We start from the raw sequence: 23,052 nt of genomic DNA, 5'->3' as shown, positions 1-23,052 counted from the left end.
CCCAAAGTGCTGGGATTACAAGTGTGAGCCACCACAGCCAGTCTGTAATTACTTTCTATCATTTAAATCACATGGTTATAAAGCTACAGAAAAGTGGATATTCACTTGAGTTAATCTGTTTTTTTTTAAATTCTCTTACATGTGTTTTGGTCTCCTTTAATAAATAAGCTCACAGGCCAAAAGTTATTGGACACAGCTTTCCATATTTAACTCATGTGTGGATAGGATTAATAGTCCTTGAGATGGATTATTTTAATTTTGAAATGTAGTCTTACTCTGTCACCCAGGCTAGAGTGCTATGGCGCAATATCGGCTCACTGCAAACTCCCCATCCCAGGTTCAAACAATTCTGCTGCCTCAGCCTCCTGAGTAGTTGGGATTACAGGTGTCCATCATGCCAGCTAATTTTTGTGTTTTTAGTAGAGATGGAGTTTTGTCATGTTGTACAGGCTGGTCTTGAACTCCTGACCTCAGGTGATCTGCCTGCCTTGGCCCCCCAAAGTGCTGGAGGAATTACAGGCATGACCACCAAGCCCAGCCTGAATAATAAATTACTTTAAATTGTGCTTGAGCCGGGCGCGGTGGCTCAAGCCTGTAATCCCAGCACTTTGGTGGGAGGCCGAGACAGGTGGATCACGAGGTCAGGAGATCGAGACCAGCCTGGCTAACACGGTGAAACCCCGTCTCTACTAAAAAGTACAAAAAACAACTAGCCAGGCAAGGTGGCGGGCGCCTGTAGTCCCAGCTACTCGGCAGGCTGAGGCAGGAGAATGGCGGGAACCCGGGAGGTGGAGCTTGCAGTGAGCTGAGATCCAGCCACTGCACTCCAGCTTGGCGACAGCGAGACTCCGTCTCCAAAAAAAAAAAAAAAAAAAAATTATGCTTGAAAATTGGCCAGGTGTAGTGGCTCATGCCTGTAATCCCAGCACTTTGGGAGGCTGAGGTAAGTGGACCGCTTGAGCTCAAGAGTTTCAGAGCAGCCTACGCAACATGGTGAAACCCCATCTCTACAAAAAATACAAAAATTAGCCGTGTGATGGTGCATGCTTGTAATCCCAGCTAATCAGGATCTCAAATCCCAGGATAATATAATGCAACTTTTCCCTGCAGTAACTTTAATGCCCCAACTTCTCAATCCATGTTGTGAAACAATAGTGGTGGAAGATGATGGCTAGAAAGCATCCCTTGGTTCTCTGTTTACTTCACTACCAGTTAGTTACTCTCTCATTCTTCCTCCTGGCCTCTCACAGTTGGGGATCCTTCAGGGCTCAGTTCTAGGCCCCGTTCCCTTTTCTTTTTACTCTTTCCCTAACCGAAATTTAGTTTTTAGGCTGTTATCCTCAAATCTATAATCTCAGTCCAAATATTTCCTCTGGGCCACAGACTCCCATGCCTGACCTTTGTAACCTCTCTACTTTAAGATAGTTCACATGTTCCAGCCGTAAGAATCTAGGTAATAGTAGCTGAAACAGCAAAAGGTACTAAGCACTTCCTATGGGCCAGGCCCCATTCTAAGCATGTTTTATGCACTAACTCATTTAATCCTCACAACAACTTTGAGGCAAGTAGATTTTAGTAGAGATGGGGTTTTGCCATGTTGGCCAGACTGGTCTTGAACTCCTGATCTCAAGTGATCCCCACCACCCTCCCCGCCTCCCAAAGTGCTGGGATTACAGGTGTGAGCCACCACAGCCAGTCTGTAATTACTTTCTATCATTTAAATCATGTGGTTATAAAGTCACTCCTATCTTGCAGAGGGGAAACTGAGGCAGACAATGATAAGTCACTAGCTCAAGTTTAGCATCTTCAACACATGGCAGTGTCAGAACTCAAACTGACCTCTTCTGGCTTCGGAGCCTACACTCCTGTATTAGTCTGTTTTCATGTTGCTGATAAAGACATACCTGAGACTGGGAAGAAAAAGAAGTTTAACTGGACTTACAGTTCCACATGGCTGGGGAGGCCTCAGAATCATGGCAGAGGGTGAAAGGCACTTCTTACACGGTGGTGACAAGAGAGAATGAGGAAGAAGCAAAAGTGGAAACTCCTGATAAACCCATCAGATCTCATGAGACTTGTTCACTATCACGAGAACAGCAAACGAAAGACCGGCCCCCCATGACTCAATTACCTCCCCCTGGGTCCCTCCTACAATATGGGGGAATTCTGGGAGATATAATTCAAGTTGAGATTTGGATGGGGACACAGTCAAAAGATACATATCATTCGCCCCAGACCCTCGAAATCTCATGTCCTCACCATTTCAAAACCAATTACGTCTTCCCAACAGTCGCCCAGGGCCTTTTTTTTTTGAGACAGAGCCTCACTCTGTTGCCCAGGCTGAAGTGCAGTGGCATGATCTCAGCTCACTGCAACCTCCGCTGCCTGGGGTTCAAGCAATTCTCCTGCCTCAGCCTCCCAAGTAGCTGGGAATTACAGGCGCCCATCACCACACCGGGCTAATTTTTCTATTTTTAGTAGAGACGGGGTTTTGCCATCTTGGTCAGGCTAGTCTTGAACTCCTGGCCTCAGGTGATTTGCCGGCCTCAGACTCGATCTCGTGAGACTTATCCACTATCATGAGAATAGCAAGGGAAAGAGCAGCTCCCATGATTCAATTACTTCCCCCGGGACCCTCCCACAATACAGGGGAATTCTGGGAGACACAATTCGAGAATTGGGTGGGGACACAGCCAAACCATATCAATTCCAAACAACTGTGCTCTCAGTTTGTTACTGAAATTAAAGTCTAGTTTTCTCCCCTAAGTCTGTTCCCACCTCCTGACTCTGGACTTTCTCAGCTCAGTAAAGACGCAGGTCATCTCTTCAAACTGGAAAGCAGAAGTCATCTTTGATTCCTCCGTCTCCTTTGCTGCCCAAAACAGCAAGTTCTGCCAAATCCTTCCCTGTTCTGTATCCCCAGTGCAGCCTAGGTGGTATCCCCAATACCACTCTCCCAGACTCTGTGCTCACACACCCAGTCCCCCACTCAGCAGCAAAAGGGATCTTAAATGCATACATCAGTTCATGCATTTAGTTAAAACCACTGAACAGCTTTTTCTCACTTGGAGAAACACAGAGCCCTCACCATGTCTTTCGAATGCTTCCGATCTCTAAAACTGCATCTTGAGCCACTCTCTCCCCTCTTACTTTGCTCCAACACTTTTAAAGAAAAACTCACTTGAAGTTCTCCAAAGTCAATGAGAAATACATCTGTACTATCTTCTGTTTGAGATTATGCACAGCACTGTTCCTCTCCTTTGGCATGGACTCAGCATGATTATAAAATGATGAGGCTTCAGTGATCTTGAAGCTGGGAGCCTAGCTTCCTCCCTGCTTACCCCACATCCCACATCCCTGTACATATTTCCATTCACTGGGAAAAGGCCCTGAATTCCCCCAAATAATCTGCAACATCATTTCTAGAATGGAAAAAGATCACTCCTAGAATAAAAATAAATACTGAAACATAACAGAAGACACAAGGAGATAAGAACGAGCCTTTTCACCTTCCTTCCTGCCATTTATACCTCTTCCTCTCAAAAAAGGCCAAAAGGCCCAGGGTAGAAAGTCTATGATAATGCAATCGTTTTTTAAATGGGTAAGTTAACATAAGATGAAAACCGATCTCATTTAGACTCTTGCACCTAGAAGACAGTCAGAACATTAGATGCATGCAAATATTTGCTGATTTGCAATGACAAATTATATTTCAGCTCAAATGAGCTCATTAGTCTATATTTGTAATTTAATAGGAAGTGCTGGCAGTCAGATTCCCTGCCCTTGACAATACCAAAATATCTACTACTTACTGGCATCATCCATGAACTCAAAGTCACCTCCCAGTTCAGAACTTGAAAAGTGATACTGATCCGGATCGGCCAGGGCACTCAATAAAATCAACAGTACCACAGCATTGATGATCTGCAGTAAGAAAAAAAAAAAAAAAAGAATTTAAGTAACCCCAGGATGCAATCCTTATAACAGAAAACTACACTGACCACATGGAGTCAGGCTGGCCACAGGCAACTTCCTCAGTGGCTTGACTCTCAACACTAAGCCCCACCCATGGACCCATCCAGGGAGCAGACAAACATTCCCTAAGGCGGAAATGCTGCCAGCCCATTCAGTTGCAGCCAAGTGCACAAGGCTTGGAGTGAAGACAACAGCAGGATTTTACCTCATTCCCCCTGGCCCAGGCACCATAGAGCAGTGAACAACACACACAAACACAGGCAGCAGTGCTGGCGCCAGTGGTTGAAAAAGCACAAAAACTTTCCAGTCAGTCAGCTACACTCTAGAGTTAAAGGTAAGCAACCCAAGTTGTCTCAGTTAATCAAACATTTTACAGATTCAAATCAGGGGAGCTTTGAGAGCTTTGAAGCCATCTAGGAAGCAGTTTCAGAGAATGAATGCAAAGCTACATAGTGGATCCAGGATCATCCTCCTGCAATAACTCTTTCCAGGCCAGGCCAGGCCAGTAGTCCTGTCTTCTGAATACTGCCCTTAGCTACTTTAAACTCAGCTCCTCTAAATGAAAATCACCTTCTTTAACACCTTCCACTTCTGCTCCTCCTTATTTGTTCTCTAACTTAAAAAATGGCCTCGCTATTAAATAATTAATGAAAAACATTCAGGCACTATGCTAAGTGCTTTATGTGGAATCTCTCTTAAGTCCTGCAATAACCTAATGAAGTGGGTACTAAATTATTCCCATGTTATACATAGCAAACTGAGGCTCAGAGGTTAAAAAACACTGCTCAGGAACAAACTACTAAGCTGTAGAGATGGGATTTGAATCCAGGAATTTAGGTTCCAGAACCTAACCTCTACAAGTCTCCTGTCCATACACGAAACTTGATCATCTGAGTTTACCATCTTTATCCTGCACACCCAACCAACTGCAAAATCTTGACCATTCTGCCTCTTCATTTCTATTTCCTTTATTCTTCCTGTCACTGCTCGACAATACACACACATATTAACTTTGATGGGGCTGGGGTAGTAAGGATCGCAGAGTTTAAGTGAGGCACCAGCTAAGATTGGGTTGTTATCTGTTAAGAGACAAGGTGTCTATATTGCCCAGGCTGGCCTCAAACTCCTGGGCTCTAGCAATCCTCCCACCTCTGCCTCCCAAGTAGCTGGGACTACAGGTGCACATCATTGGGCCAGGCCAAGACTGGCTTGTTATTTCTTTGCTATTCTAAGTTCAGAAACTTATGGCGTTATGGCGGAGTTCTGTGTTTCACTCTTCTCAAATGGAGTGAAGATATGAATAACCTTCATACAGAGAGAGAAGCCTCTTACTAACAACACTAACTAATGGCATATCCTACCACAAAAATCATATTTGGGCTGAACACAGTGGCTGTCTGTAATCCCAGCACTCTGGGAGGCTGAGGTGGGAAGATCACTTGAGCCCAGGAGTTCAAGACAAGCCTGGACAACATAGTGAGACCTCATCTCAACAAACAAAAAAATGAGCCAGGGATAGTGGCGCAGGCCTGTAGTCCCAGCTACTTGGAGGCTGAGGTGGGAGGATTGATTGCCTGAGCCCAGGAGTTTGAGACTACAGTGAGCCGATGCATCACTGCACTCCAACCTGGGCAACAGAGACTACAGTGAGCCGATGCGTCACTGCACTCCAACCTGGGCAACAGAGTAAGACCTTCCCTCAAAACCAAATAAACAAAAATCCACATATTTGGAAATACCTGTTTAAAGGAAGTATAAATGTTTTACAGAACATCCATTCAAGAGTTTATTTTTGGCCGGGCACGGTGGCTCATACCTGTAATTCCTCTACTTTGGGAGGCCGAGGTGGGTGGATCACTTGAGATCAGGAGTTCGAGAGCAGCCTGGCCAACATGGTGAAACCCTGTTTCTAAAAATGCAAATTAGCTGGGCGTGGTGGTAGATGCCTGTAATCCCTGCTACTCAGGAGGCTGAGGCAGGAGAATCACGTCAACCAGGGAGGCAGAGGTTCCAGTGAGCTGAGATCGTGCCACTGCCCTCCAGCCTTGGTAAAAGAGTGAGACACTGTCTCAAGGAAAAAAAAAAAAAAAAAAGTTCATTTTTAAATGACAATCCCAATTGGTTGTTTCAGGGTTACTGTACGATTCAAAGTAACTTCTGTTTTTCTTTTTTTTTTTTTTTTTTGAGACGGAGTCTCACTGTGTCACCCAGGCTGGAGTGTAGTGGCATGATCTCGGTTCACTGCAACCGCCACCTGCCAGGTTTAAGCGATTCTCCTGCCTCAGCCTCCCGAGTAGCTGGGATTACAGGTGCCTGCCACCACGCCCGGCTAATTTTTGTATTTTTAGCAGAGATGAGGTTTTTACCGTCGTCAGGCTGGTCTTGAACTCCTGACCCTGAGATCCACCCAGCTCAGCCTCCCAAAGTGCTAGGATTATAGGCGTGAGCCACTGCGCCTGGCTGGAATAACTTTTCTTCCTATATTTTCCAAATTGTCAAATAAAAGCCAATTGCTTTTTGAAAAAAATTATGAGAATAGGCACTTCCCAGAGTATGCATAACTAATTTAAACAGATATTACAAGCATATGTTTAACCAAATACCTGAAGGTACAAAAGAATATACAGGGAAAAGTTACCTTCTCCGTCAAAGGCATCTGAACCAAAGCGACTCCATTATGAACAGGGGTTTGGTAAAATGAGGCTAAGACCCACTGGGCTGCACTCCCAGGAGGTTAGGCCTTCTAAGTCACAGGATGAAACAGGAAGTCAGCACAAGGTACAGGTCACAGAGACCTTGCCAATAAAACAGGTGATGGTAAAGAAGCCGACCAAAACCCACCAAAACCAAGATGGTGACAAAAGTGAGCTCTGGCTGCCCTCACTGCTCGTTATGCACTAATTATAATATATTAGCATGCATGCTAAAAGATACTCCCACCAGCACCATGACAGTTTATAAATGCCATGGCAACATCAGGTAGTTACTCTATATGGTCTGAAAAGGGGAGGAACTCTCATTTCTGGGAACTGCCCACCCCTTTCCTGTAAAACTCATGAATAATCCACCCCTTGTTTAGCATATAATGAATAAATAATTATGGTATTATCAGCGGAACAGCCCAAGCTACTGCTCTGCCTATAGAGTAACCATTCTTTTGTTTCTTTACTTAATAAACTTACATTCACTTTACTCTGTGGACTCAACCTGAATTGTTTCTTGCACGAGGTCCAAGAACCCTCTCTTGGGGTCTGCATCAGGACCCCTTTCCAGTAACATCTCCACAGTAATTATTGTAACAGTATCTTGTTTCTCTCCAAAGATCCAAGAAATTTCATAGCACATTTTAAACTGTGATTAACAAAACTATTTGAAGAAAACTTTTCATTACAACTCCAAGGCTTAAAGGAGGCACAGGCCAGTCCCACAACTGGCATTATGATATACAGCAAAGATGTTATTTGATAAACTGTCAAGTTTTCTTGTCATTTCAATCCCTCTATATTTTTTTAATTTATTTTTTATTTTATTTTTTGAGATGGAGTCTCGCACTGTCGCCCAGGCTGGAGTGCAGTGGTGCAAGCACGGCTCACCGCAACCTCCGCCACCCAGGTTCAAGTGATTCTCCTGCCTCAATAGGCGCCTGTAGCTGTGATTACAGGCACCTGCCACCACGCCTGGCTAATTTTTTTGTATTTTTATGAGAGACAGGGTTTCACCATGTTGGCCAGGTTGGTCTCGAACTCCTGACCTCAAGTGATCCGCCTGCCTCAGACTCCCAAAGTGCTGGGATTACAGGTGTGAGCCACTGCGCCCAACTCTTCTATACTCTCATTGTTGAGAAAAGGTATGTGGAAAATTGTGGACTGAAATAAGATCAAATGAAATAAGAGGAATGCCACTCAAGTTAGTTATCTTACCTCTTCACATCTTAACAAGAACCATATTAAAAGCTTTTGTTTACTAGTTTTCTAGATCTTCTAAAGCCAGTGTTACGCACCTGCTTTACACATGTGCTTTCCTGTACTCTCAGTCCCCAGGGACCTGGTAACCCTTAATCAGCTTATTATTCCCTTGTGGAGTCTACTGATCATATATAGCTACTAACTGCCTACAACACATACTTGCTAAGTGCTTAGGAAGAACTCCCCGGGACTCAGAACATGAAGTTAAATACATCATGTACCCAAAAAACAAAAAGCATAAAGCAGTGAGTGTGACAAGAGCTCAGAGAAAGAATAATGGAAGTTAAGGAGAGTTACAGTCAGGGGTTGCAGGGACCTGCAACAGAGATGGTAGCATTTGAACAGGAACTCGAAAGATGAAGATTTGGAGCCTGAGGGGTATGGAAAAGAACAATTCCAAGTATGAGCAATGCCACTGAGACGAGGACATGTCCTCAAGACAGCAAGTTCAATGTGGCTGGAACGCCAGGGTAGGGGGGTATGAAAAGAAATGTTAGAGGATAGAACCAGAAATGTGGGATGGGGCCAGGTGGTGAAGAGGCCTCGAAACTAGGATAGAAATTCTAATAGTTAACGAAAATGCCATAAAGGTTTTTGAGGAAGGATATAACATGATCAGAGCTATGTTGTCAGAAAGAGCAAACTGGCAGAAGTAGGAAAGCTAAATTAGAGGCAGGAATCCAATCTGGTGTTAAATAAAAATTATAAGCGGCCATTGTTGCAGACTGAGCTTCTGCACAATAGGGCCCCAACACACTAGAACACAAACCAAAATGCAGTCACCCGTGCTCAGGTTCACGATAACCTGAAGTCACCTGATGCTAACTAACAGTTATTTTTGTATTGTTCTGTCTCCCTGCCCCTGCCTTACAAGAAAAGTCCCTTTTAAATGACCCATCTGCTTTTAGTTCTTTGTTTCTAGTTTGTTTCTGGTTTAGTTCTTTGTTTCTGGTTTATTCAGCCCATTTCTCTCTAAAAAGCCAAGCTCCTCTGCTTAGCTCACAGGATACTCATATGGGATGAAGTGTTACCCAATTCTAGAAAGCCAATTAAGATCTTTAAACTAAATTGTTCTAATTTTGTCCTTTGACCCTGGAAACACCTACAATAGTCTGGCTAAGAAGTAATAGGGCACTTCATCTCTAATTCGCATGATAACCCTGTGAGATGGTCATCTTCCGCATTAGTTGGTCAGGTTTAGTGACTTTATCTTAGGGCCTATGTGTGGGACAGCCAAGGTTGGAACCCCAAGACCTTTCCACATGGAGGCAGAATTACTAGAGATACAGTAACTGACTACATGCAAAGAACACAGAAAAAGAAGCAAAGAAGACCTGAGACTTCAAGCCTGGTGACAGGATGTATCTTGTCATTATCAGAAATGGAAAAGGTCAGTGGAAGGACAATGACAATGTCGATTTTAGATACACTGTGCTGAAAGTACTTGCAGTATATCCAAATAATCCTATTTTTAGCTTATCCATCTGGCCTCTAACCCTCCTCTTTGTACTCGCCCTATGGTATTCATGTGTGCCCTGTTTTTCTGTTTGCTACTGGAGTTCTGACAGCCTGATGCTGTCAGATACTTACATGCCTTTCTGCCCTCTCCTGTTCCATCTCTATAACACATCACATGGTGTCTGACAACAGAGTCCTGGCTGCTGGCTCAGCGTGTCCTTCTTACTCCAGAGTGGGTCCTGGGTCCTACACCTGCCAGTGTCATAAATGCTGTAGTAACTATTATCACCCACTCTGTACCTCTAGCCCTGTGGTCTTTCTCTCAGGGGATCAAGTCCCCTTCCAGGTGCCCTGGTTCTTCATGAGGCAGTTCAGATAGAGGGGACACAGATAAAACAAAGGTATGACAGGTACGCTGCTCATTACACATCACAAATGACCCACCACTGTGGCTTTTAATCAGTGTGGAACTTTCCTAATATAAGAAGGTCTGTGCACCAGCACGTATCTACCGTATTATTATATAAAACCTCAACTGTTGGATGGGAATCTGGCACACCATGAATGATGTGAATAGAAAATGGGGAGCCATGAGGACCTATGTCTGTGCAAAGGGGTTGGGGTTAGGATTAGCCATGGTAGCTACTAAACCCAGACAGATGGAAAAGGTCAAACATGAGTCAAAACCCCAACAACACTGGGTAAGAAGAACTTCCTGAAAGAGAGAAAATGGCAATCACTCAATCATCCATTTTAACCAAGAATAAAACATCACCACAAATGAGAACCAAGACGACGCTCAGGCTTGCCAGGAGCAGATGACGTAATGCCTACAGCTGATCTAAATGCAAAAGAGGGGACACACTTATGCTCTAATTCAGTTAATGCTCACTTATATTTGGGCTTTGTTTGTTTTTTTGTGTCATGAACAAACTGTTCCTGTTCTATTTACAAACTGATCCTGTGATGTCACATATTTTTCCTTGTTCTTAACAATGATTAATTCCACATGTAAATAAATCCAATTTCTGTAATTTCTTAAGTGGTGTTAGGTCCCTGAATATGTTCCAGGAATTCAAAGTGCTTTTCACCCATAAATCGTCTATCAGATCCCAAATAAGAGACCTGCAGCTTGAATCTAAACAACTGAAAACGTAATTGTCAGCTCTCCTTTTTAAAAGCCTCAATTAAAAGAAAAAACCTTAAGAACATTCAAATCCACTGATACAGTAATTAAACAACGATCAGAAATTTACACAGGTTGTATCCAAAAATGATCATTGCAGACTTATCTATAATAATGAAAACTTGAAACAAAAGCAGAATGACTGAATATTAAAGCCAAGTAACAGAATCCTATACAAGCATTAAAATCATATTTTAAAAAATGTTAATGACAGGGGGCCGGGCACGGTGACTCACACCTATAATCCCAGCACTTTGGGAGGCCGAGGCCGGTGGATCACGAGGTCAGGAGATCAAGACCATCCTGGCTAACACGGTGAAACCCTGTCTCTACTAAAAATATAAAAAATTAGCCAGGCATGGTGGTGGGTGCCTGTAATCCCAGCTACTCGGGAGGCTGAGGCAGGAGAATGGCGTGAACCCGGGAGGCGGACCTTGCAGTGAGCCGAGATCGCGTCACTGCACTCTAGCCTGGGCGACAGAGTGAGACTCCGTGTCAGAAAAATATATATATATAATAATAATAATTAGCCAGGTGTGGTGGTAGGCACCTGTGGTCCTGGCTACTCTGGAAGCTGACACAGGTAGATTGCCTAAGCGCAAGAGGCTGAGGCTGCAGTGACCTGCGATCATGCTACCACACTGCACTCTGAGTGACAGAGTGAGATTTTCTGTCTCAAAAAATAATAATAAATAAACATTATAATCTGATATGCTGTTTTCTGATACTTGGCTAATTTCTATATTCCAGTATTTGGAAATTTTTTCTAAAAGCTATTAATGGGGCTGGGCATGGTGGCTCATGCCTGTAATCCCAGTACTTTGGGAGGCCGAGGCAGGTGGATCACCTGAAGTCAGGAGTTTGAGACCAGCCTGGACCACATGGTGAAACCTTGTCTCTCAAAAACACAAAAATTAGCCGGGCGTGGTGGCGGGTGCCTGTAATCCCAGCTACTCAGGAGGCCGATGCAGGAGAATCGCTTGAACACGGGAGGTGGAGGTTGCAATGAGCCAAGATCACGCCACTGCACTCCAGCCTGGGTGACAGAGTGAGACTCCATCTCAAAATAAATAAATAAAATTAAAATAAAATGAGAGCTATTGATGGCAGATATGCCTCTCATTTGGACTCAATTTCAATGGGCAAATCAAATGGAAGTTTGAATCAGACTCTCAATATGGTCCTGTTATGATATTAAAATAAACTTCTTCTCATGCTTGTTACTTCAATTCAAATAAATATGATAAATATATTCTGGGGGGAAAATAGATTTATTATAAAATCCTATTTGCCTAAGAAATTCACTAAATTAGTTCACCTACTATGTGCCCAACACTGCTTGAAACTGGGTTGTACAGAAATTATTAAGACATGGTCCCAAGCTGGGCGTGGTGGTTCACGCTTGCAATCCCAGCACTTTCGGAGGCTGAGGTGGGAGGACTGCTAGAGGCCAAAAGTTCAAGATGAGCTGAATTTTTATATTTATTAATAAATTTTAAATTAGCTGGGTTTGGGAGGCCAAAGCGGGTAGATCACCTGAGCTCAGGAGTTCAAGACCAGCCTGGCTAACATGGTGAAACCTCATCTCTACTAAAAATACAAAAATTAGTCAGGCGTGATGGCAGGTGCCAGTAATCCCAGTTACTTGAGAGGCTGAGGCAGGAGAATTGTTTGAACCTAGGAGGCAGAGGCTGCGGTGAGGCGAGACTACACCATTGCACTCCAGCCTGGGCAACAGAGCAACAAAAAAAAAATGTAGCTGGGTTTGGTGGTATATGCTTGCAGTCCTAGCTTCTTGGGAGGCTGAGGTGAGGGTTAATGCTTGAGCCCATGAGTTCAAGGCTGTAGTGAGCTATGATGGTGCCACTGCTCCCCAGGCTGGGCGACAGAGCAAGAACCCCAACTCTTAACCCCTGTCCCATTTGTCCCAGCAGCCCTAGCAGCTGCAGCATTTATCCTGAGATAAGTTTGCCACAAAATATCTTGCTTTTATTATTATTTTTGCATTCCTCTAGTATATCAATTTGGGAAACAACAGACATTCTGTTTACAGCATTCAGTTTTAATAGGGGTATTTCCATATACAAAATATACGAATTCTCTATCGCTGAAAGTGTCAAATCCTACAAAACAGCATTCCTATGGATGATGTTAACATCATTCTTGAACAGTTGTTGGCCGAAGATTCATTTGAACAATCCCATTTTTCTGAAATAGACAACACTGATGTTCTCTTTAGAAATAATTCCAAGAACAATTTTTATATTTTATTTTACAATGAAAATCACTCAGATTTGCTTCAGCCTCATAGGGTGTGTTTACATAAAACTAAATGAGTGCTGAGAGCAAGCTAAACCTTTTTTTTCTGAACAGAAAAATGGTTGAAAAAAAAAGACATGGTCCCTGTGCCCGACATTAGTCCAGTGGGAGAAACATACATCAACAGCCAAGTAAAATGTAGAATAAACGCTATAACATTCATTAACTCATTCATTCAGTTGTTCAAAAATTAATCTATTATGCAACAAATATATGCCAGGCACAATGCTAAGCATCACATATATATTATGGCAAAGCCCTCAAGGCAGCCTGTTATCTAGTGGGGATGATAATAAATTGGATGTTCTATTCAGAGTGAAAACAAATTATGTTACCTTATCAACAACAGTATTTTTTTCATTCTAGAGTTTCTAGTTATTATTTTCAAATCTGTCATATCCTTTGTATGATTCCTGAGGTGACATTATTAACACCAGAAAGTAACAGACCTTAAACATCTTGAGAGACAAACATTATAGCACAAACAATTTTAGGTTATCAGATTAAGTGACTAATTGACCGCTATGCTGGGCGCAATGGCTCATGCCTGTAAAATCAGCACTTTGGAAGGCGAGGAGGGCGGATTACTTGAGGTCAGGAGTTTGAGACCAGCCTGCGCAACAGGGTGAAACCCCATATCTACAAAAAATACAAATAATTAGCTGGTCATGGTGGCTCACAACTGTAGTCCCAGCTGCTTGGGGAGCTGGGGTGTGAGGGACATGGAGCCCAGGAAGTCAAGGATGCTGTGAGCAGAGATGGTGCCACTGCACTCCAGCCTGGGTGACAAAGTGAGACCTATCTCAAAAAAATAAAAGTAAAAAAGAACTGACTGGGCCGGGCGCGGTGGCTCACACCTGTAATCCCAGCACTCTGGGAGGCCAAAGCGGGCAGATCACAAGGTCAGCAGATCGAGACCATCCTGGCTAACATGGTAAAACCCTGTCTCTACTAAAAAAATACAAAAAGTTAGCCCGGTGTGGTGGTGGGCGCCTGTAGTCCAGGCTACTTGGGAGGCTGAGGCAGAAGAATGGCATGAACCCAGGAGGCGGAGCTTGCAGTGAGCCGAGATCGCGCTACTGCACTCCAGCCTGGGTAACAGAGCAAGACTCCGTCTCAAAAAAACAAAAAGAACCGACTGTTAAGAAAAACTGTAAGGCACGCAAGCAGGAAAACGAGTCACTCTTGGCAATCCTTGGAGTTGGATTGTAATGGCGGCCATTGTAAGTTGCTGAACTTCTAAGTCAAAGGATGGTCTCGGTCTCCTTGGTTACAGACTCTGAGGGAAAAAGTTTAAGGAGTAAAATGGATGTTGTACCTTTTATTAGAGCTTCATTTCAGTAGATATAATTTTTTAATATATTATGTAAGTTTTTTCCCCCCAAATTCAACCAGGTCCTTCTGATTCACCAATTTAGTCAACACAGTACCATCCTTTGAGGACATCTTCCTCATAGGTGATGAATTAAACCAAGAAGCCACCATCCTCACACGCACTATTTTATATTATAAAAACAGTGCTGCCTCCCTATCAAGTCTGATCATTACTACACCATTCTACAGATGAAGATTCAGACTTCAGGGGAAATATGCACATACCATGTTCATAAAATATAGTTGCATAAAGTTTTCAACTGACATTCAATTGTTGGTGCTTTGATTACAATTGCCATATAAGCTCTTACCAGTAACCCAGGTTCCTCCCAAGAAGCCACCACACCCCATTCACAGGCCCTGGCCAACTCGGCTAAACCAATCCCGGCAGTAAGCTCAAAATTCCTTTCAAGGGAGTGCTCCAGACAGCAAATCACAAGGTCAGGAGATGGAAACCATCCTGGCTAACATGGTGAAACCCCGTCTCTACTAAAAATACAAAAAAAAAAAAATCAGCTGGGTGTGGTGGTGGGCGCCTGTAGTCCCAGCTACTTGGGAGGCTGAGGCAGGAGAATGGCGTGAACGCGGGAGGCGGAGCTTGCAGTGAGCCAAGATCGTGCCACTGCAATCCAGCGTGGGCGACTGAGCGAGACTCAAACAAACAAACAAACAAACATCTCCTAGCCTCCCTCACAGCTAAGGTCACATGTCTTCTTTTTGGTTACTGGGATGTAAGTGAAAGTGATGTGTGCATTTTCTATTTCACATCCTTAAAAAAATAAAGCTGATTGTCCTCCAGATACCCCTTTCTCCCTTACGGCAGACCAGGACACAAACCTGGTGCTTCAGCCATGAAGACAAACACAAAGGAGGCAGCCTCCTTAGAACCCAGAGAAGGAATCCATGCACAATATTTGGGATGGTGGAGCTATACCCCCACTCCGCAGCCTGGGTCTCTGGATAGCTTCAAGGAACAATGTTGGCCAACACTCCCTAGACTGTTAACAGGAGAGAAATAAACGTCTACCTTCCTGCAGTTTTGCGTTTGTTATATCAACTTTATAGCATAACTGGCTCATCTCCAGTTTTGCAACCCCTAGGCCCATTACTGTTAGTCAACACAAATCTGAGTACCTACTATAGGTTAAGGGTTACTGCTTCACCATCTCTGCACCATGGAACCAACTGGCTGTGTAATTTTAGTGGCTCAAGGTTTTTTTTGTTTGAGACGGAGTCTCACTCTGTTGCCAGGCTGGATTGTAGTGGTACGATCTCAGCTCACCACAACCTCCGCCTCCCGGGTTCAAGTGATTCTCTTGCCTCAGCCTCTGGAGTAGCTGAGACTACAGGCACGTGCCACCATACCTAACTTTTTTGTATTTTTAGTAGAGACTGAGTTTCACTATGTTGGTCAGGCTGGTCTTGAACTCGGGACCTCGTGTTCTGCCTGCCTCGGCCTCCCAAAGTGCTGGGATTACAGGCGTGAGCCACCACGCCCAGCTTGTTTTTTTTTTTTTTTTAAGTTCAATCTTACGTTTACTAATAATTTGAAATTACATTTCCTCAAGCATTTTTTTTAACCTTTCCCTGACTGAGAAACAATTTCCCTTGGAAACTGTAACTGCAAAGAGGCAACTCTAAACTCTTAAAAAAAAACGTTAAAAGCAACTAAAGAAGTGTGGTCTTTGTTTACTTTTTACTTTCCTTCAAGCACAATGAGTTAACCAATAACTCAACAACTCTCATTAAGTCTCCAAAAGCTCTACTAAAAGTCTCAAGAACTGGGAGGAGGAAAAGGAGTGCTGCTAGGGCTCACACATTATTTTCACTAGCATTCCTTTATGACCAACGACAAATCAGCCCAAAAGGTGGTGTGGCAGAATGGGACAACTGTGGCCTCTTCCTTCAGGGCTAAGATTCAAAGTTAAATTGACAAAACAAATATATTACTCATTCAAACATAATACACATTGTAGGACAAAAGTCACGTTAACTACTTAATGCTTTATGCTAAGTTACTGAGAAAAGAACTTTTATCTGAGGAATGCAAGTCTTTATTATCAGGCCCAGAGAGACATTAAAATGATACAGCAATCACTTTCTACTCCCCCTCCCTTTTGAGCTCTTGGAACTGATTGCTATTGCCACAAGTAGCTACAAATTAACCTAATAATGCATAGTTATACAATGGATAGCCAATCACGAACCAATGTTGTTTCTGCACACCAAGGACGATTCCTGGCAAACAACTTTGTATCAGTACACTCCCTGTTCCTCCTTTCAGTCTTTAAAAATCCACTTATAACTGCTGCTAATCTGTGTGTGTATAGTCAGGGCAATGTCATTCTGTATTCTGGGGTTGCAATCCTCAAGCCTGGCCCAAATAAACTCTCTACTTATATTAATTTTGCCTCAGTTTCTTCCTTTTAGGTCGACAATAGATATATTTAAAGAGAATCCCAGAGGGATTGGTATTAAACAATTTTGATAGCAATCTTTATTTATTGGCCACCTTGTCTGTAAAACATTCTAATGAACTTTTATCATAAAAGTGTGATAAGGGGCTCAGGCCTGCAATCCCAGCACTTTGGGAGGCCGAGGCAGGGGGATCACCTGAGGTTAAGAGTTCTAGACCAGCCTGGCCAACATGGTGAAACCCCATCTCTACTAAATTAAGCCGGGTGTGGTGGTCCGCACCTGTAATCCCATGTACTCAGGAGGCTTGAACCTGGGAGGCGGAGGTTGCAGGGAACTGAGATGGCGCCATTGGACTCCATCATGGGTGACAGAGTGCCACTCTGTCTCAAAAAAAAAAAAAAGTGTGATAAAAGCTTAAAAAGATACTGAATACCACTGAAATCTCCACCAACCAATGTTCTATAGAACTCCCTTGATCCTTTATTAGATGAGGGAAACCTGTACTTTAAAAATCCAATGCCCTTCCCTATCTAAATCTATTCAATTCCTTAAATCAGATGGAGAAAATCTAGGTGGCAAGGAGAGGTGACAATGTGCTGGCAGCCCTCGGCCTCCGGCCTCGGCTTCCACTCTGGTGGCACTTGAGGAACCCTTCAGCCCGCCACAGCACCGTGGGATCCCCTCTCTGAGCTGGCTGAGGCTAGAGCCTCCTCCCTCTGCTTGCAGGGAGGTGTCGAGAGAGGGGGACGGGTGGGAACCCGGGCTGCGCTAGCCAGCCGGTGTGAGTTCAGGCGGGCCTAGGCGCGGGCTCGGCGGCCCCGCACACGGAGCGGCAGGCAGGCACCCCGGGCCCAGGGCAGTGAGGGGCTTAGCACCCGGGCCAGCAGCTGCGGAGGTTGCCCCCGGTCCCCCAGCAGTGACTGCCCGCCGGGCCGCACTCAAATTCTCCCGGGGTTTAGCTGCTTCCCCATGGGGCAGGGCTCGGGACCTGCAGCCCAACATGTCTGAGCTCCCTATCTGTCTGATCTCCCTACCTGCGGTGGGCTCCTGTGCCACCTGAACCTGTCCGAGGGGCTCCACCCCCTGCTCGGTGGCGCCTGGTCCCAAGGACAGCCCAACTGAGGAGTGCAGCTGCTTCCCCACCAGGCAGGGCTCGGGACTGGCAGGCAGCTCCGCCTGCAGCCCTGGTGCAGGATCCACTGGGTGAAGCCAGCTGGGCTCCTGAACTGGATGGGGACTTAGAGAACTTTTATAGCTAGCCAGAGGAGGATCGTACGTGCACCAATCAGCACTCTGTATCTAGCTAACCTAGTGGAGACTTGGAGGACTAGCACTCTGTGACTCTGTCTAGCTCAAGTATTGTAAACGCACCAATCAGCACTCTGTATCTAGCTCAAGGTTTGTAAATACACCAACTGGTACTCTGTATCTAGCTAATCTAGTGGAGACTTGGAGGACTAGCACTCTGTGACTCTGGGTCTAGCTCAAGGATTGTAAACGCACCAATCAGCACTCTGTGTCTAGCTCAGGGTTTGTAAATGCACCAATCAGCACTCTGTGTCTAGCTCAGGGTTTGTAAATACACCAATCAGCACTCTTGTGTCTAGCTCAAGATTTGTAAATTCACCAATTGGTACTCTGTATCTATTTAACTAGCACTCTGTGACTCCGTGTACAGCTCAAAGATTGTAAACATACCAATCAGCACTGTCAAAACGGACCAATCAGCTCTCTGTAAAATAGACCAATCAGCTCTCTGTAAAATGGACCAATCATCAGGATGTGGGTGGGGCCAGATAAGGGAATAAAAGCAGGCTGCCCCAGCCAACAGTGGCAACCTGCTTGGGTCCCCTTCCACACTGTGGAAGCTTTGTTCTTTTGCTCTTTGCAATCAATCATGCTGCTGCTCACTCTTTGGGTTCATGCTGCCTTTATGAGCTGTAACACTCATCGCGAAGGTCTGCAACTTCACTCCTAACAGTGAGACCACGAACCCACCCACCAAAAGAAAGAGGCTCGAGACACATCTGAACGTCTGAAGGAACAAACTCTAGACACACCATCTTTAAGAACTGTAACACTCGCCGCAAGGGTCCGCAGCTTCATTCCTGAAGTCAGTGAGACCAAGAACCCACCAATTCCAGACATAGCAAGAGGGACCTGTATCACTCACTAACTGGTAAAAATCCCTATCCATCTTATTCATACCATTAAGAGCTGATACCTGCTATAGTTTGTATCTAGAGAGCTATATATAACATACTGCCTGGTTTTCTAGCCATCTGAAATAGCCTGCCATTTTAATCTAACCTAAAAACTGCTTTCATTGGCCAGGCGTGGTGGCTCATGCCTGTAATTCCAACACTTTGGGAGGCTGAGGTGGGCAGATCATGAGGTCAGGAGATCGAGACCATCCTGGCTAAAACATTGAAACCCCATCTCTACTAAAAACAAAAAAATTAACTGGGCATGGTAGCAGGCGCCTGTAGTCCCAGCTACGCAGGAGGCTGAGGCAGGAGAATGCCTTGAACCTGGGAGGTGGAGTTTGCAGTGAGCAGAGATCACGCCACTGCACTCCAGCCTGGGCGACAGAACGAGACTCCATCTCAAAAAAACAAAAAACAAAAACAACAAAACAAAACTTTCATCATATCACTCCTGTTCATAACTCTTCAATGATTCCCCACTGCCTACAGAATAAAATCCAAACTCCAAACTCTTTAGTCTACTATTTAGTCTTTTACAATCTAACATAGTGGGGAAAACACCAGGCAGTAAAGATGACACAATTGTCACAAATCAGTTTGTTATTCTATCTTGAAATTACGGGCCAAGTCATAGAATCTGACAGTTGGAAAGAAGCTATTAAATGAACATATCACCATCATGCGTGACCCAGGGTTGCTCTGAGGTCTATAAGAACAAACGTGAACGCTCACTGAAAGCTATCAATCACTCTACGAATACAGGATGCTGGTCTCACTATCCTGTAATGAGACAAATCAATAGTTGTTGAACTTCTCAGAATACAAAGAAGAGAATCTATTAGGCTTGTGAAGGGGTGAAGAAAATTCTCTCCCCTCTACAACTTCTGAAGGTTTGATCATTTGAGCCTAATAAAGAAACTGATAATAGATCAACAGCAAGAAAAGGCATACAAATGTATTATATGCACACGCATACATGGGAGTCACAGGAGTAAGAAAACTCGAAGGGCCAGATGGTTTAAGTTTTAATACCATCCTGAAGTTACAGAAAGAATAGGGGTTTAGATCATGGCAAAACAGGTTATGGGAGGGAGGCATGGAAAGGCCTGGCTAGGGAAGGTGGTCTTGTTATGCAAATGAGACCTCACACGTAGCAGCCTTGAGAAAGGATACTCGGTAGCCTGTGGTATGTGGTAAACTTCTCTATTAGACCTTCAAAGGTGTCAGACTCTCAATCTCTTGGTTAATCTGTCCTAGGTCTGAACATGGGGGATGGGGTGGGGAGAAGGTGTGCTCACAGAAAGCCTGGCTGTTTATTTCACTAATGCAGATTTTCCTTAAAGATGCAAATCTCCACAAACAGCAGTTTTTCAGAGCTATTCGTGTTTGCAGTTTCTCTAACATATCTTGAAATATACAGAAGAGGTGTATTTAGGGTGAGATATTCTGGTTTCCTTTACTTCAGTAAACAAGGAAACTGAGTTTCCATGTGAACAAGTGGATTCTTTGAAAGACCAGGTCTGCACTTGTAGCCCAGAACTTAAAGTATAACAAAAAAAAGAAAAGTAAAAAGAAAGACCAGGTCATAAAGCCAATGAGAGCAGCTACTCAGGCCTCTTTCATCCTTTATAACCTGATACACGAACTACCCTGTGAATAGTGTCGGGCACAAAGAGCCATTTGGTATGTATTTGCTGTGTCTAAGTTCCTAAAAAACAACTGAACGAGGATATATGAAAAAAAGAAAAGGCCGGGCGCGGTGGCTCACACTTGTAATCCCAGCACTTTGGGAGGCCAAGGCGGGCAGATCACCTGAGGTCGGGAGTTCGAGATTAGCCTAACATGGAGAAACCCCATCTCTACTAAAAAATAATAACAATAATAAATAAATTACAAAATTAGCCAGGCATGGTGGCGCATGCCTGCAATCCCAGCTACTCAGGAGGCTGAAGCAGGAGAACTGCTTGAACCCAGGAGGCGGAGGTTGCAGTGAGCCGAGATGGCACCATTGTACTGCAGCCTGGGCAACAAGAGCAAGACTCCGTCTCAAAAAAAAAAAAAAAAAAAAAAAGGCCGGGGACGGTGGCTCACACCCGTAATCCCAGCACTTTGGGAGGCTGAAGCGGGTGGATCACGAGGTCAAGAGTTCGAGACAAGCCTGACCAACATAGTGAAACCCCGTCTCTACTAAACATAAAAAATTAGCCAGGCATGGTGATGCATGCCTGTAATCCCAGCTACTAGCTACTCGGGAGACTGAGGCAGGAGAATCGCTTGAACCCAGGAGGCAGAGGTTGCAGTGAGCAGAGACTGCACCACTGCACTCCAGCCTGGACAACAGAGTAAGGCTCTGCCTCAAAAAAAAAAAAAGCCTGGAGTGGTGGTGTGAGCCTGTAGTCCCAGCTATTTGGGAGGCTGAAATGGGAAGACTGCTTGAGCCAGGGAAGACAAGGCTGCAGTGAGCCATGATCGTACCACTGTACTCTAGCCTGGGCAATAGAGAGAGACCTTGTCTCAAACAAAAAAAAAAGGTCAGGCATGGTGACTTAGGTCTGTAATCCCAGCACTTTGGGAGGCTGAGAGGAGCAGATCACCTGAGGTCAGGAGTTCGAGACCAGCCTGACCAACATGGAGAAATCCTGTTCTCTACTAAAAATACAAAATTAACTGGGTGTGGTGGCGCATGCCTGTAATCCCAGCTACTAGGGAGGCTGAGACAGGAGAATTGCTTGAACCCGGAAGTCGGAGGTTGTGGTGAGCCAAGATCACACCACTGTATTCCAGCCTAAGCAACAGGAGCAAAACTCTGTCTCAAAAAAAAAAGTCCCCAAAGTCTTGTGCAAGAATGTTCAGGGCAGCTTTATTTATAATAGCCCCAAATTGGAAATAACCCAAATGTCTAATATCTGGCAAATGGATAAACAAATTAATACAATAAAAACAATACTCAGCAATAAAAAGCAACACTCCAAGAACATGAGTGAATCTAAAAAGTTATGCTAAGTGAAAGAAGCTAGATACAGAAAGGTACATACAGCATAATTCCATTTACATGAATAAGCAAAATTTACCTACAGTGATTGGGTGTATGGCAGGGATTAACTGGGAAACAGCACAAGGGAACTTGCTAGAGGTTTGGAAATGTTCTCCAGGAATGTGGGTTACATTACAGAGACATTTGTCAACTCAATAAACTACATTTAACTGTGAATTTTGCCAGGCACGGTGGTTCACGTCTATAATCCCAGCACTTTGGGAGGCTGAGGCAGGCAGATCACCCGAGGTCAGGAGTTCAAGACCAACCTGGGCCACATAATGAAACCCTGTCTCTACTAGCAATACAAAAATTAGCCAGGCGCAGTGGTGGATGCCTGTAATCCCAGCTACTCGGGAGGCTGAGGCAGGAGAATCGTTTGAACCCAGGAGACGGAGGTTGCAGTGAGTCAAGATTGCACCATTGCACTCCAGCCTGAGCAACAAGAGCAAAACTCTCATCTCAAAAAAAAAGAGGCGAGCGCAGTGGCTCACGCCTGTAATCTCACTTGGGGAGGGAAGGCGGGTGGATCACAAGGTCAGGAGTTCAAGACCAGCCTGACCAACATGGGGAAACCCCGTGTCTACTAAAAATACAAAAATTAGCCCAGAACACGCCTGTAATCCCAGCTACCCAGGAGGCTGAGGCAGGAGAATCGCTTGAACCCAGGAGGCAGAGGTTGTGTGAGCTGAGATCATGCCACTGCACTCCAGCCTGGGCATCAGGGCGAGACTCGGTCTCAAAAAAAAAAAAAAAAAAAAAAAAAATTTGTAGTACATAAATCACAACTCAATAAAAGAAAAAAATAAAGAGACAAAAAAATGATCTCTAGTAATAAATACCTTAAGTCTCCCAAAGTAGCTTGGCCCAGAATTTTAAAAATAGTAATAATAATAAATACCTGAAGTCAATATACTTTATTTCAGGACTGAAGGAAAACTTTTATTATTCCAAGCCAAAACCAAAACACATGCACAACTTTTAAAAGTAAAACAGTGAAAACAGAACAGATTAAAACATCACTCAGGGCCGGGCGCGGTGGCTCAAGCCTGTAATCCCAGCACTTTGGGAGGCTGAGACGGGAGGATCACGAGGTCAGGAGATCAAGACCAGCCT

The 23,052-nt window shown here is 44.3% G+C and overlaps 1 protein-coding gene across 1 annotated transcript in view; it reads right to left on the bottom strand.

Annotated features, from left to right (window-relative positions):
• The window catches only part of LAPTM4B (lysosomal protein transmembrane 4 beta), a 75,928-nt gene that overhangs the window by 45,973 nt on the left and 6,903 nt on the right, over window positions 1-23,052 (bottom strand). Inside the window, 1 exon segment of the mRNA XM_011999997.1 lies at window positions 3,813-3,924. Coding sequence (XP_011855387.1) covers window positions 3,813-3,924 — 112 coding nt within the window.

This window comes from Mandrillus leucophaeus, unplaced genomic scaffold (genome assembly GCF_000951045.1).
Source record: "Mandrillus leucophaeus isolate KB7577 unplaced genomic scaffold, Mleu.le_1.0 Scaffold611, whole genome shotgun sequence".
NCBI classification, from domain to species: domain Eukaryota; kingdom Metazoa; phylum Chordata; class Mammalia; order Primates; family Cercopithecidae; genus Mandrillus; species Mandrillus leucophaeus.
This window is presented reverse-complemented; position numbering and strand designations above follow the sequence as displayed.